The sequence below is a fragment of the Lytechinus pictus genome, chromosome 2 (genome assembly GCF_037042905.1).
Source record: "Lytechinus pictus isolate F3 Inbred chromosome 2, Lp3.0, whole genome shotgun sequence".
Lineage (NCBI taxonomy): Eukaryota > Metazoa > Echinodermata > Echinoidea > Temnopleuroida > Toxopneustidae > Lytechinus > Lytechinus pictus.
The window spans coordinates 13,681,938-13,698,549 of record NC_087246.1 but is presented as its reverse complement, the minus strand read 5'-3'; the positions used below and the strand labels follow the sequence as shown (position 1 = coordinate 13,698,549).

The 16,612-nt window shown below is 34.8% G+C and overlaps 2 protein-coding genes across 2 annotated transcripts; both read left to right on the top strand.

Annotated features, from left to right (window-relative positions):
• Positions 1–2,075: 2,075 nt before the first annotated feature.
• On the top strand, positions 2,076–6,106 carry LOC129284285 (G-protein coupled receptor GRL101-like). Its single transcript, XM_064106289.1, has 4 exons — positions 2,076–2,092; positions 3,037–3,108; positions 4,433–4,504; positions 4,942–6,106. Exons 1-4 carry the CDS (start codon positions 2,076–2,078, stop codon positions 6,104–6,106), a joined length of 1,326 nt encoding a protein of 441 aa, XP_063962359.1.
• Positions 6,107–8,763: 2,657 nt separating this feature from the next.
• On the top strand, positions 8,764–16,529 carry LOC129284286 (scavenger receptor cysteine-rich type 1 protein M130-like). Its single transcript, XM_054919711.2, has 7 exons — positions 8,764–8,867; positions 9,488–9,796; positions 11,156–11,281; positions 12,271–12,339; positions 12,892–12,945; positions 15,584–15,638; positions 16,313–16,529. Exons 1-7 carry the CDS (start codon positions 8,789–8,791, stop codon positions 16,527–16,529), a joined length of 909 nt encoding a protein of 302 aa, XP_054775686.2. The 5' UTR covers positions 8,764–8,788.
• The last annotated feature ends 83 nt before the right edge of the window (positions 16,530–16,612 follow it).

Sequence of the window (16,612 nt, the reverse complement as noted above, 5' to 3'; positions counted from 1 at the left end):
GCTAAAATTTTTGTTATTCCTAACTGGACACTAGACATTCTAAGCAGTTTTACAAGATGAGTATCTAAACAGTCATGCGGGCGCGAAGCGCGAGCTAAAACTTTTGATATTCCGACTTAAGAACTGGATATTCTAAGCACTTTTAGTAACCATGAACAAATTGGTTTCTAACTGAATAATTACTTTATGCGAGCGCGAAGAGCGATCTGAAAATCTGAGATACTCCCCCCTGAAAAGTGGACATTCTTAGCACCTTTTTTTTTTAAACTATGAACAAGATGATAGTTAAAAACAATTAATTGGTGTGAGCGCGAAGCGCGAACTGAAAATTTTTGATATTTCGACCTGAAACTTTACATTCTTAGCACTTCATTTAATTATGAACAGGATGGAATATTATGCGAGTGCGAAGCTCGAGCTGAAAATTTTGATATTCCGACCTAAGAACTTGATAATCTAAGCAATTTTTGTAACCGTGAACAAATTGGTTTCTAATGATATATTTTTGATATTTTTTATTTCTATATTCCGACCTGAAAACCGGACATTCTAAGTACTTCATTTAATTATGAACAGGATGGATATACCTAAACAGTTATATGTGAGCACGAAGCGCAAATTTTTTTTTGATATTCCGGTTTAAGAACTGGATATTATAAGCACTTTTTGTAACCGTGAACAAATTGGTTTCTAACTAATCGATTGACGCGAGCGCGAAGTGCGAGCTGAAAATTTTTGATATTTCAACCTGAAAACTAGACATTTATCTTATGTATCCAACCTAAAAATTGATGCGAGCGCGTAGCGCGAGCGAAATTTTTATTGTTATAATTATATTCCCTAAAAGTTGTTCTCTACCTTTTTCCTGTCCCTGGTCAGCCCAGTCCGTCCTCACTATCGGTACAGAGCGCTCTAAAAGTCGCATTTCGTAAAAATCACAATTTACCGATAAAAGTGTACAGTTTAATTTATATTTACCGACAAAGATGGTGGAACTAAAAAAACGATTCAGTTGGAACAGCCCCGTGTTCCCGACAGTTAATTATTTTTTCCGACAGTCTGCAGTCCAGTTTTTGTTTTCCCCTTTCTCTTAAACTCTTTCTTCTTTTTCCCCTTCCCCCCTTTTTCTCTTTCTTTTTTCCTCTTTTCTTTTTTTTCTTCCTTTTTTCGCTTCCTTTTTTTTTTTGCTTGTGACTCGTCAGGGGGGCAGTCTGCCCCCTGCCCCCCCTTAGGTACGCTAGTGTTGATTATTAAGCAAGCCAATACTCGTATCAGATTTCTCAATGTTACCCTTCAAGTATAGATACATATTGACATTATCCTATTAATAGTTATAATCGTAGGATCTTAGACGTACAAGCAATATATGCAATCACCTTAAGGTCATCTGGTGTTTCAGAAAGCTGTTCATACGTCCTAACGAATTTGTGGTAATGGTAAAGTTGATTCACATCAGATACGTATGAAATCAGTGAAATCAGTATACAGTGAAATTGCGATTTCGACTCGCATCAGAATAGGAAATTCGACATGCTTGGTTCGATTTTGGAGTGTAGGAAATAACACCCCTATTTTAATAATGTAAAATTTGGGGGCATACCGCCCTGCCATGTTGGCATTAGGTATCTCATTGAACAAATGCACCTTGTAAACATACATGTATTGCAGATCTTTCAGCTGAATGGGATGAAATAAAATAAAAGAAGTTTGATACATTTTAACCTACCAATTCTTGGTGGAAGTAATCGCGGTAATATATCAGCATGTTCACTGAAATCGGTTTATTTTTCAACCTCTTCATAAATCACTTTTTATCGCTTTTCATAAATCAATAGTGTTAGGCCACTTCCTATTTGACATTAAATTTTGCATAATCTAACATTTATAATTTTGGCATTTAATTAAAATTGAACGCCAGCGATGGATATTTGTACTGGCTTGTCGATGATCACCTCATATCTTTTAGGGGAAAACAAGTGAAAGTACTTGTAAAACATTACGACACTGATGATGCTGATGGTAGACGAAGTGCCCACTTGTGAATCCATTTTTCTTTTCATTCCTGTCATGAAATAATGGATGCTCTTATACAGTGCGTCCCAGAAAAAACGAAACCGAGATTTAGCGATGATTTATCATAACTTAATCATAAATAAAATAGACAAATGACCTACCAATGTAAAGCTTAGAATCTCCTCTTTCATCTGGTATTACTTTAATAGATTATTCCCCATTTACGCATGAGTGAGCACAAACAATTTGAAGAAAGGACACCAAAAACTCATTTGGCAGGGGGTATCTGACTTTCAAAAAGAAAATCACATGCCTTAAAAGTTCAATATCTTCTCTTTTATTTGATACCTTAATCTCAAAAAATGGTCAAGAAGTAAAAAAGTTATGTTCCCTCGAAACAATGCTTGTATTTCCATAATTTAATTAAATAAACGTGTTTTCACCGGTTTCCCACAGAAGCTATCGCACGGTAACAAAAGACTTAATGCGTGGCTGATCGTCAACAAAACGGAGTGTCAAGTAAGTTTGAACCCTAGCCTGTAGAACCTCTTAATTTTATGAAATTATTGAAATTCAAGCCTTATTTCAAATAACCAGAACTTTGTTATTTCTTGACCATTTTCTGTAATTGAGGTATCAAATTAAAGAGCAGATATTGAACTTCTTAAAAATGTGGTTTTCTTTTTGAAAACCAGATACAGCCCGCCAAATGACTTTTTGGTATCCCCTCTTCAAAATATTTTTGCTCACTCATGCGTGAATAAGAAATAATCTTAGTAATTTCAGATGAAAGAGGAGATTCTAAGCTTTGCAATGGTAGGTCATTTGTCTATTGTATTTGTGATTAAGTTATGATAAATCATCGATAAATCTCGGTTTCGTTTTTTGTGGGACGCACTGTATAGCACCATGCAGGGAACATGACCCGGTTGTAACTTAGGAACAGCTTTATGAAATTGCCCAATGATCGGATTAGTTTTATGAAGTTCCAAAAAGTACTTTTTATTCCTTCTCCTTTTATAGGGATCTGAGCTACAACCCCATACTACATATCGACGAGGGAGTATTCGCCAAATTAAGGAACATTATATATTTGTAAGTATGTCCTAATCACACGAATGAAAACGACTCTAAATCAATTGAACAAGACGTCTTTGCACCCCGAAGAAAGAAGGGAATAGGGTCCACAATGCAATATACATATATATATATATATATATATATATATATATATATATATATGTAAATGTAAACAGGCATCCACTCTTTAACATGACTACTGTGTCTTGTACCAAATACTTAGGCGAAAAAATGACAAGACGATTTGACGTTGCTGTAGACCACAATTTAATCCGAGCTTTCGGCCTTAGGCCTTCTTCATGGGTTCTGGGTCTTTGGGGTCTTTCGGGCTGACTCGGAGGTGTGCGGTGTCGTGTTCAGAAACCGAACATACGACACTGCACACCTTCGAGTCAGCCCGAAAGACCCCAAAGACCCAGAACCCATGAAGTAGGCCTAAGGCCGAAAGCTCGGATTAAATTGTGGTCTACAGCAACGTCAAATCGTCTTGTCATTTTTTCGCCTATGTATATATATGTATATATATATATATATATATATATATATATATATATATATATATACATGTATATGTATATAAATAGTCTGCTTCGGCATATGGAATAGAATAATCACAAATAGTTTAGAAAATGCCGTATGAATAAAATCGTACATTTTAAAAGGAGCATAGCTCTTAAAATGAAAGGTAAAGTCACACTCTGCGTCAGTGCCCATGATGTGACAAACAAAAAGAGAATTCAAAATCCGTTACTGAAACAGACGTGAAAAATACGTCTGTTCGTGGGCATACGGATTGTGAAACTCACCTTTCAAAGAAATCAACGCGCTGAAGATGGAGGAAGGGCACTGGAAAAGACGCATCTAAAGACGCGTTGCCAAAACGGATTTTGAATTCTCTTTTTTGGTCACATCATGGGCACTGACGAAGAGTGTGACTTTACCTTTCATTTTTTAGAGCTATACTCCTTTTAAAATCTACGATTTTATTTCTATATCTGTGATTATATATATATATATATATATATATATATATATATATATATATACATGACTCTGGTCACAAGGGAGAAATTTAAAAAGAAACAGAATGAAGAGTAGCATAGTGCGTACATTACAACTTTGTATCGTATGTCGTATCTTCTTCGAAATTCTATAGCGTTCGGTAAGCGAATTTTTATAATCTGAACTTATATGCACTACATGTATTAACCTCGACCCCTCTTTTGATTTCAATGTTGATTTACACTGCCAATTCTTATATTCTATATTTAAAACAACTTATTTGAAGTATCTAACCTGATATCAACTGGTTAATGTATTTACTTTTTTTCAATTTCAGATTTTTTGTTGAAGTATACCTACCATCTTTAGAACCAGATGTCATAAGCAATCTTTCTTCTCTCACGACAGTGTATGTATATAATTTCCACATTAACGATGTGATAATAGGAACTGTGTGCGGTAACTATAGAATCTACTGAAAGAGGATTATTCCAGTTTCTTTTTCATTTCAAATATTTGTTTGAGGAAAATTATTAGAATTTTAGTATGACAAATACAAAAAAAAATAAAAATAATGTTACCCACTATCAACTTAATCATGTCAAATTAAATTACCGGCGATAAACTTCTTACTAGTATTTCATGTATTTGCTGTAATGAGAAGGATTTAAGCTTCTAGAAAAGAAATATCCTTGATCTTTATGGAAGCAACAAACAACATCACATGTGTACCTATCTACTGGGTTCTGAATGAAATATGCATATCTTTTTTTTCGTGTTGTACGATGTTTATTTTCACGCGTAGATTAATATAATTGCCATGTAATCTGTTTCAACTTCATACAGTTCGGCGTCTGACAACAGGCTTTGTTGCCTTCTAAATGACCAAGAGAATGTTACCTGTGCTCGGACCTCTGCTAGGAGCCCACTGGAAACATGTGGCAGACTTTACCCAAGCGCCGTACTAGGGATCTTTGGCTGGATAATAGGTCTAACTGCTCTGGTTGGAAACATCGCGGTGCTCGCTCTAAGATTTCACCAGCACGAGAAATTAAGTGTACAAATTCTTCTGATTATTAATTTAGCTGTTGCCGATTGTCTGATGGGAGTCTACATGATCTTCATAACATTAGCAGATGTACATTTTGGCGATATCTTCTTTCTAATTGCTCCTTGGTGGCGACAATCTATTGTATGTAAGGTGGCCAGTGTTCTGGCTTTCCTATCAAGTGAACTATCCGTTCTAACATTAGCCCTCATTACCCTTGACAGGCTTATATGTATCATGTTTCCATTTGGGAAATACCACTTGAATGTAAAAATAACTGGTATGTTTCTGGTCGTTGCATGGTTATCTGTCCTTGTAGTTGGTGTCCTGCCGTATGTACTTTATTCAGATCTGTCCGGCATCTATGGCCTTTCAGATGTTTGTCTTGGGTTACCACTTCATGTTGATTCAGGAGAAACCGGTATATTACGTTTCCAGAGAGAATTACCTTGGTCGGAGGAATTCATAGTCGTCTACGAGGCAATCAGCAGTGACATCCGACCATCTTGGATATACTCAGTTATTATCTTCATCGGTGTGAACGCAATATTATTCTTGTTCATCTTAATCTGCTACATCTCGATGTTCGTCGAAGTTAAAAGATCAACTCGATCTGTCGGAAACTCGGAAATGAGATGGAGGGAAATCAAAGTCGCCAGGAAAATGGCGTTCATCGTAGGAACTAATTTTGCCTGCTGGATGCCGATTGTTATTATGGGTATTCTTACACAGACAGGTCTGGTGGTCCTACCGTCGTCATTATACGCCTGGGTCGTTATATTCATATTACCTATTAACTCTTCAATTAACCCGATCATCTATACGTTCTTGAATTTTCATGTCAGAAGACGAAGAAATAAAAGGAACACGTCGGCTCTTAATTCTGTTTCAAGGAATGTAGATTTTAAAAGAATACATAGACGCTCAAGAAATAATAGTATTACCAGGGAAACTCGTGCATAAAAATTGTCGATATCGAAGCAATTCGAAAATCCATAACGACTCTTAAGATTTGAAGACCTTTGAAACTATAGGGTCAGGTGAATGTCCCACCATTGTCGCGTAAATACAAATCTTTATTGTTAAGAAGTCACACAGTTACGAATGCCTTCTTGTCAATTTGCATTTCTCGCGACCACGAAAAGTAAATTAGGCAAGATTTGGCAACGTTTATCCGTATGTCGCAATGATACGACATGACAAGATCATATATCCGGTCATGTTGACGTGATAAGTTTATTAAGACGACATGTCATATTAAAACATATCGCTTTCTTGACAACTAGATGGCACTTGAAAGCTTCCGTACCTGAATACGATGAAATGTGTTAGATAAAGCTGTTTTACCCCGAACGTACTGTATATAACTTTTAAATGTGTATTATTTAGACATTTAAGTGGAAATGTGTTTTATTTGTTAGTGTTATTTTAGAATCTACACATTTCATAATTGTGAGCTTGTAAGGCGACGTAAATATATGTTGACATTAATGTATACATTATATATTAATCAATTATTAATACAGGGTGTTTCTAAAAAAAGTAACCGAAGTTCAGAGGTCAGCCATTTCAAAAATACATGTTCTTTTCTTATGATTTTTATTTTAAATAAAGTTAAGGTCCTTCAGAGGCGAAGGGTACAAAACCTACTCTTTCCAAGTTTGATTTTTTTTATGTACAAGCACGCAGCAAGCTTTGTTGTATGGTTTGGGTTTCATCATAGTTTCCCCTTTAAATTCCAGTGAAATGCTATCCCTTGTGTTAATTTTTTTTGTGAGTGACTGGCATTTACATATTGACATCCAACTTCAATCTCTGTTGACCTATCTTTTACACCAACACCTTCAACGTTTTCACAGTACCTCCTCTGTCGACGCTGCATGTTTTGCATTGCACTTGAAACCACTGCGGGATAGTGACGAAGAACATGTATCTCATGCCAAGCATCGGCCTGCTGCAAATCACCAAGTTGTGCTCAACCAAGATTCCAACTAGACACCAGATACAATTTAATGAAATTTGAAGGGAAAAACTTTGATGAAACCGAAACCTTTCGAACACAGTGGGTTTCGTGCATGTACATTAAAACCACCAAAACTTGGAAAAAGTAATTTTTGTACCCTTCGCATTCAAATGATCATAACTCTGTCATGTCTGTGACCCGTTACAATTGTGACACAAGAAAGGTGCCAAATTAAAGTTGATTAGTTACTAAGTTATCTAAAATAGAAATGAATAGAATAAATTACGTATTCTTTTTATGGCAGACTTTTGAACTTCGGTTGCCTTTTTTCTTTAGAAACACCCTGTATATACCATGTAATTATTGCAGTGTATTGTTGGAATGCAGAATAAAGAGAAATAAAGCAAAAACCTACAACAAGCAATGAATGTATTTTAAACGAAGTGGCGTATAAACCAACCAAAACCAAGGATAACTGGTTGCATTTAATGACTAATTGTTAATAATGTTTTTTTTAATTTGCTGACATGTTTCCAGTATCATTATTTATTATTTTTCATCATAAGACTCGATCTTTCAACCTTCATTGCCATGGCGCATGCGTGCATGCATTTGTGTGTGTGTGAGGGTGTGTGTATGTTTCCGTAGATATACCTTTCAAACAGATTCTATCACGTGAATTGACATTTTCATGGTTCAGCGAGCACAAGACAAAGAAGAAAAAAAATCTGTTCAGCATTTCAAAGGGGGCTGGTTTTACATAAGATTTTTTTTCAAGAGCACATTTCACAGGTTTCAGTTGGATGAGCGCATTGTGGCGAAACACATTAAATTTTACTTTCAAACGTTGCAAACGAAAAACCGGCATAAAATTGTGACTTCCATTGATGTTTGAGCAGGAAAAGTATATATATTTTAAATTTTATGCAATACAATCAGGTTTTTGCGCATGGGTGAGCACATATGAAGAAAGGGATTTATCATATTTAATTAAACTTAATCAGCTTATGACGAGTTCAATTAAGCAAATAATGAGTTTCAGTAAATAATACTTGGCATACATAATCTACTTAATTTAACTTCCTTAACTTAATTCACATTTTGTAAGGTCGTGCATATGGAGAAATTCTTAAAATATCTTTTTACCGTAGGACAAAAAATACCTTTTTTTGCATGTAATGTATAAAGGCAGATTCAAAGAATATGTAAAAAGATTTTGATAGCCATAATGAAATAAGCATTACGTGTTGCACTTTGTATTCATAATCTATTTAATAATAATTTTCTTTCAGTTAAATTAAATTTTCAAGTACCAACGTTTTATAAAATGTACCCTATTTGCTATTTGCTTGTCTAGTAGGCCGACATAATGTTGTTTTTAATAAAATCTTAAAAACCCAATCGCTTCTCGCTGATTCACCGGGATGCATGTAATCTAATAAATAGATAAGTAGTCTTTAACCGGAATCCTGAGAAATATGCACTACCAGCAAGAACGATTTGTTTTGAATGATGTTGGTTCGAAACAATTCAGCTAAAATGGCATCAGATACTGTCCGGCAAAGGGCAAAAACTTAATGCTGCTCGACCTATTTATGCCGCACCCTGTTTGTTGATACTCATGATGTTTGGTAATTCACCAAACTACATTGACTTAAGAGTTAGGAGAAAATATAGGAAACATGGCCCATTTTCTAACTGGATTCAACCTAATGGTAGCTGTTTATATCCTTACCAGAATAATATCCGGCAGAGAAACAAGTAAGTTTAATAATAATTGAACCTTATTTTTGAGCAGTTGATCATTGTGCTTAGCTACTTATCAAGTATCAAACACTAAATAATCGAGCGTCTATGTATATTTTTTGTAATAAAGTTCACGAGATTTAAAAATCTACGATATCCTTAATCTCTGAAAGATCTAATTCAAACTATCCCCTGCAGCATCTTAAAATGTCTGTCTGCACACCAAAAAGTGAGTTGTAACAAATAGTCTATGGTACTGCAATGTTCGAATGTTTATGCCAAACATTGATGTGTAGGCCAGTGAATGTATAAAAACTTATGATAATGTTGTTATGTATTGCTATGTTTTATTTTGTTTATAACAAATTTCTTTCCGATGTTAGGCTTTTGAATGTATTGCATGTATTATAAATGCTCGATAATGTCTATGGTATTGTATCTCTTGTCTTTATCGTAAACATTGTAAGATATTATGCTAGTTAAAGGTCTATTTTAAATGATATTCCCAGGTTTGTGTTATCTATATACAACTCCTGTGCAATATCATAGGCTAGTGAATCGATTATAATTTATTTTAAATATGATGTGATATTACAAGATTTCTATTGTCTTTATCGCTAATATTTATTTTGAAGATGTTAGGCTCAGGAATGGATTATCAGAATTAGAAGGCAGAGTTGAGATTCTCATCAATGGAACTTGGGGTACTATTTGTGATAAGAACTTTAATTTCAATGATGCCCTCGTTGTATGTCGAAGTTTGAACTTCAGTGGAGCCCTTGGTACCACATCGCAGTCCGAGTTTGGACCGAGTTTAGGAAAGATTCACTCGGATATTTTACGATGTAATGGGACAGAAACTGACATCTTAGAATGCTTGAGGACTAATTCTGACCCCCAAACAAAATGCTCCTCGTCCCATGAAGCTGGTGTTAGATGCTCAGGTAAATATCAAGTAATTGCAACACATAGCTTTTCAAATGAGACACAAGCAAAATTAATTTTAATGCATTTTCTTCATTAAAAAACAATGCTCGGTGATCGACAAGCCAAACGACAATACATCTACGTTTGACCAATACAGCAGGAACGTAATCATTTTGGGTGATGAATTAACTATTCTGTTATACATGTATATATATATATATATACTTCTATCTATTCGGGAAACATATTTTTATAACTTGAATATCCATCTTTTCCTCTTCCATATGAGACCTTATGCGTAAAATATTATGAATGACGCATGGTCGAAAAAAGTTGCATGAAAACATGCTTGATTTCTACCTATTTGACGGATAGTTGAAAAACAAGCACTTCGTTTTCCCCAAAAAGCAGCAAACAATAGGCTAATGATGAATGCTGTTCGGGCTGGGGAAGGAAAGTCTTTTATTGTAACGAACTGGAGTCTATGGCTATCAGAAAACAATGTTGCAATGCTAATAATTTTGATAGGTTTTATCTCAAACTTCTCCCAGTCATTTCATTCGTCGCTACTTTTCACAGGGGCGGCAGAATATGTTTGAAGGGGGCGGGGCGTAGCAGGAAAGGGGGTAAGTCACTTTTTCCAATTGACGGGAGAAAACAATTTTCTTATTTTTCTTTAAGTAAGTCACCCCACCCCTATCTAAATTTTCACCGCTCCTGTCTCGTCTCATCATTTCAAACATTTTTTTAACAAGTGTTTTTTTTTACAAAAAGAATTCAAACATATCACTCAGCAGTAGCCCGTTGTCTGCCGCCTGTCATGCCTGTTGGAAATGCTCGTTTTTCAATGATCCGTCCAATAGGTAGAAATCAAGCATGTTTTCATGCAACTTTTTCGCGACAATGCGTCAATCATATTTTATGCTCGAGGTCTCACATGAAAGAGGAAAATATTGATATCAAACTTATGAACTGTGTTGTTAGAATACATAGTAGTAAAAGCCAGAACACTCAGTCATGCGTGCGTTATGAACGCTGGGATGACCGTCAAATGAAAGAGGGGAAGTGTATCTCTTCATTGATAATTATATTATCATATTTATAATTATGATTATATATATATACGTACATATATATATATATATATATGTATGGCAAACTGATGTGATTGCTGTTGATAATAATGATAATAATGGTAATCACGATAGTGATGATAAGAACGACAACAATGACAATAAAAATAAGAGTTATGATAATTCAAAATGATAGCAATGTCGTATTTGAAAGCTGTAATTTCCATTTTTTTCTTCATTTATTGTTTGTTCTTCTGAATGGTCATGCATGTATTTCATTATTGGGCATTGCTTTATTTTCAGACTGTAGAGATGTCAATCCTCGGTGCCAATCATGGGCCAACCAGGATGCTTGTGAATCATACCCAGGAGAGGTTTTGCCTGTCTGCCAATTAAGCTGTGACCAGTGTAATACAACTGTTATAAATGGTGAGTGGGATAAAGGAATTTTAAATAGCCTTCAACCTACTACTACTACTACTACTCCTACTATACTACTACTACTACTTCTACTACTACTACTTCTACTACTACTAGTACTACTACTACTACTACTACTACTACTACTACTACTACTACTACTACTACTACTACTACTACTCCTACTATACTACTACTACTACTACTACTTCTACTACTACTACTTCTACTACTACTACTACTACTACTACTACTACTACTACTACTACTACTACTCCTACTATACTACTACTACTACTTCTACTACTACTACTTCTACTACTACTACTACTACTACTACTACTACTACTACTACTACTACTACTACTACTACTTCTACTACTACTACTTCTACTACTACTACTACTACTACTACTACTACTACTACTACTACTACTACTACTTCTACTACTACTTCTACTACTACTTCTACTACTACTACTACTACTACTACTACTACTACTACTTCTACTACTACTACTACTACTACTACTACTACTACTACTACTACTATACTACTACTACTACAACAGCTACTTCTACTTCTACTGCTACTGCTACTACTACTACTACTACTACTACTACTACTACTTCTACTACTACTACTACTACTACTACTACTACTACTAATACTACTACTACTACTTCTACTACTACTACTATACTACTACTACTACTACTACTACTACTACTACTACTTCTACTTCTGTAACTGCTATTGCTGCTGCTACAGCTGCTCCTTCTTCTTTCTTTTATAATTTATCACCAATATGCAAATGGTAAAAAAGAAAGAACTATACGATTCACAAGAGAGGCGTGAGTCATGTAATTCTATCATACCCCTAAAAAATCAAAAAGTCGCCCGTAACTTAAGCATCATACAATCACATTTTCTTCGAACTAATTTCACTATTTATATCAATATAATATGCTTGCCAACTTTGATATCATTTGTGCAGATTCAGCTTCTTACCTGTCTATGAATGAAACATGTGTTGCTGGGCATTGCTATCTGGATTCTAACAATGGTAAGAACGTATGATATTGTATTAAAACGTGATAGGAAAAAGATCATTAAATTTTTCGCGTGACATGGCTTCGTAATCATCATATCATATATCTTGTCAAGTGAGTGAGAGTCACTGATGATTGACATGACAATTGCTGGCATTCTTGTCAGTAAGAGCTACTTATTTTAATGAGACACGCATTGCTGTCCTTAGCGTCATGATTTTTACAATCATTTCATGAATAAGTATGATTACTGTTATTTTGTACATGTATTTTCATGTTTAAAAGACACATCAAGACTTGCAAACGTAAACTCATTCCTCCGTATTTTGTTTAGAATTGGCCGACTTTAAAATTTGTCAGATTAATCTTGAATGTCATTGTTCAACTCGTCATTATTCGATTTCTTTTCTTGTAATTGAAATAAAATAGGGAATATCCATTTCAGTCGTTATTTGAAATGGTTATTATCAGCACTGTAGATGGTAGAATAATCTCCATATTACCGATGATTTTACTGTCATTTATTTTGTTTTTCTTTTATGATTTTTGATTATCACACCATACAGCTTATAGATGCATACCAGCTGTGGAATTATGTGTTACAGTCGGATGGTACCAAGGTAAAAATTGTTTTATTAATGACGTAATAAAAGAACTCCCATTCCCTAACAGTTTCATTTGACATGATAAAGTATAAGCCTATACGTATTGTAAAAAATGAATATATTTATCAAATTACGCAAGCTGATTTAAAGACAATAATTGTTATTGTGAAAGCAGCACTCGTGATGATGGTGACGATAATCCTAACAATATTCATAATCATAATGAAAGTACCATCATCATCAACAATAACAACTACTACTACTTATAATATTACTATTGATAACTTCTTGCTGATACTACTACTACTACTACTACTGCTACTACTACTACTACTACTACTACTACTACTACTACTACTACTACCACTACTACTACTACTACTACTACTACTACTACTACTACTACTACTTCATCTACTACTACTATTACTACTACTACTACTTCATCTACTACTCCTGCTGCTGCTGCTGCTACCACCACCACCACTACTACTACTACTACTACTACTACTACTTCTACTACTACTACTACTACTACTACTACTACTACTACTACTACTGCTTCTACTCCTACTGCGCGTGTTGCTAAACTTCGAGTCTTGAGTCTCCAGTCTAGAGTTTCGAGCTTCGAGTCTCGAGTTTCCCAAATTACAATGGAATTAGTCATTAAAGACCTTCGCTTTTAATTGCTTTAAAGGCGCACTTATCTCACGAATTTGGGAAACCTGTCTGTCATATACGTAAAAACACTTGTACTCTGATGGCGCTAGAATCATCTAATAAAATACTTTTTGATTGGACGATTATAAAAGGACATGCAGTTAAAAGCTGGAGAAAAACTTGCCTCTCGCGACTGATATAGAACTTGCAGCTAAAACATTATTAATACATTAAAAAAAAGCTCTATAATGACATAAACGAAAATCGTTGAATACAACTTTCTGTCAGTAGTAGGAGTAATAATTTTGATTGAGTGGTAGAGTGTCAAGGTCTATTTACTACTATAAATAAAGAATTACAAATCGGACGAGAAAGACGAGACTACATTTTTTTAAATACAAAATTCGAGTTTAAAACCGTTTTCCTTTGATACTAATAGTAGGAGCAATCAATTTGATTGATTTGTAAATAGAATGTCAAGGCCTATCTACTAGTATAAACATGGTATCAGAACTTGTATCGGATGAGAAAGACGAGACTCGAAATTTTAACATAAGAGTGACTGAAAAGCAATTAAAAGTGTGGGTCTTCAATGACTAATTCCAATGTAATTTTAGAAACTCGAGACTCGAAGTTTAGCAACACACACACTACTACTGCTACTTCTGCTTCTACTTCTGCTACTTCTTAATCTACCATTACTACTACTACTATTACTACTACTACTATACTACTACTGCTGCTGCTGCTACTACTACTACTACTACTACTACTAATGTTTGTACTACTGCTGCTGCTACTACTACTACTAATGCTGCTGCTACTACTATTACTACTACTCCTACTACTACTACTACTACTACTACTACTACTACTACTACTACTACTACTACTACTACTACTATTACTGCTTCTACTACTGCTACCACTTCTTCTACTACGACTACTACTACTACTACTACTACTTGTAGTGCTACTACTACTTGTAGTGCTACTACTACTACTACTACACTGTACAAAATATTGGGTAAAATTTTATCCAGCACGAGGTTAATTATATGTCCAACCAATTTGGCGCAGTATTTTACCCAATGTGGGAAGCATATTGTCCAGTAAGTTTTAAAAATAAGCAGCAATTACTTTAGAATGTGCAAAATTTTCATCACACTGGATAAATACAAATGCCCAGTGTTGGTTGGATACATAATTACCATCATGGAGTATTTTTACCAAATATTTTATAGAGTGTACTACTGCTACTACTAAGACTATACTACTACTACTTCTATAATACTTCTACTACTACTACTATACTACTACTACTACTACTACATCCACCATTAGTATCGTTACGGTCTCATACAAGAAATGACGATGAAGAAGTAGGAGAAGGAGGAGACACAATTCAAGGGCGAAAGATACAATCTAAATGGATATACTCTTGAAAATGTTGGGCAACATATAGTGTCCACGCAACAATTGGTTAAACTTTTATCCAATTCTGGGTAGTTTTAAACCAATAATGTGTGCTTTGGGTGAAAACTACACAGTATTGGTTTCAAACTACCCAGAGTTGGATACATTTTTCAACCAATTGTTGTGTGGACAGTATGTTGCCCAACATTTTAAGAGAGTATTTATTATGTTTCTTATTGCATGTATCTGTTGCCATATTTTTGTTTAAAAAAACCTTTCCAAAATTATAAAAGGCATAACACAAACGAAGAAAAAACATTGTTAACACAATTGGTAACTTCAATGATTTTTTTGGTAAGAAGTAAGTATAATTTAAAGTATTATTCGAATGAAATTCGCGAGAAAAAAATGTAATTGAGTGAGAATTCATAACGCTACATTATCAGTTATTTGCTTATTATGCCGAATGGATTGATTTTTGTTGCAGGTATAATACCCCTATAATATCTGTGATTATCTCCTCTTCATTTGTAAAGGATAATTAATTTCATCATTCATTTTTTATTATCATTTAAAGGGCTCATATGTATACCTACACCGACAAGTCCCACCCCTTCATCTGTCCGATGCATGTAAGTGAATATTTCAGTTTGTATTCATTCTCTTCGTGGTTTTTGATAAAGTATCTATTGGTATAAATTTTGTATTCATTTTACTATTAGGATCCCAGATACTGATGGTAAATTATTCTTTAAAGAACGGGTCAAAAACACATTATGCATTTCAATCAAATTGCAATAAGTGACATTAGCAGCAGCTATCTATTTCAGTAGCATCTATTCAACCTGTTGGTAGTCCCCATGGTAGGTGTTTCATAAAGCTGCTCGTAAAGTTACGCACAACTTTACGAACGAATGGAACATGTTCTTATGTCCTAAATGAATGACATAGGGATGCATCATTTAGCACAAGAAGGTGTCACCAGTCGTGCGTAAAGTCATTCGTATCTTACGAAAAGCTTTATGAAACACCCACAAGGGTAGATTATGGTTGGCCTATGCATCTTTAGAAATGATAAAATGATCGGCGTACAACGAAGACATATTCCCTGTCAAGATTTATTTTTAGGGGAGGAAAAATTAGGGGTATGCATTATGGTGTAGGGCTGTAGGCTATATGAATATAATTATGTGAGGGGTGGGGAAAAACTCATTAGTCGTTATTAAGGACTACTCGAAGTATTGTACCGTCTTATTGGTTTGCCTTGTTTAACCCTACACATCTACATTCCATTTTTGTATCAAAGGCATTTTGAGGAGCGTGAACAGACCAACCTAGATGCCCTGGCAGTAAAACACAAACTGAGTTTTACAATAAGTGGTCTCGCCTATACTACATCGACAGTAGACCAAGATATAGTTTTCACTGTAGATCGAATGTATCGCATCTTCGACCAACTGACGAATGAAGGGCTCACGCCGCGGCAAATATACGATCGTCAGAGACAGGTTAAAGTATTGTGAGTCAATGTTTGTTGTCATGTGACAGACGCATTTCAGGAGTTTCTTTATTTCCTTTAATATGAATTCCATTAATGTAACAATGT

Excerpts from the sequence above, each read along its gene's own strand:
- LOC129284286 (XM_054919711.2), top strand. The coding sequence starts at position 8,789 with ATGGCCCATTTTCTAACTGGATTCAACCTAATGGTAGCTGTTTATATC. Across the intron at positions 8,868-9,487 it reads AATATCCGGCAGAGAAACAA|ATGTTAGGCTCAGGAATGGA; the intron begins GTAAGTTTAATA and ends TTTATTTTGAAG. Across the intron at positions 9,797-11,155 it reads AGCTGGTGTTAGATGCTCAG|ACTGTAGAGATGTCAATCCT; the intron begins GTAAATATCAAG and ends CTTTATTTTCAG.
- LOC129284285 (XM_064106289.1), top strand. Across the intron at positions 3,109-4,432 it reads TTAAGGAACATTATATATTT|ATTTTTTGTTGAAGTATACC; the intron begins GTAAGTATGTCC and ends TTTCAATTTCAG. Across the intron at positions 4,505-4,941 it reads CTTTCTTCTCTCACGACAGT|TTCGGCGTCTGACAACAGGC; the intron begins GTATGTATATAA and ends AACTTCATACAG.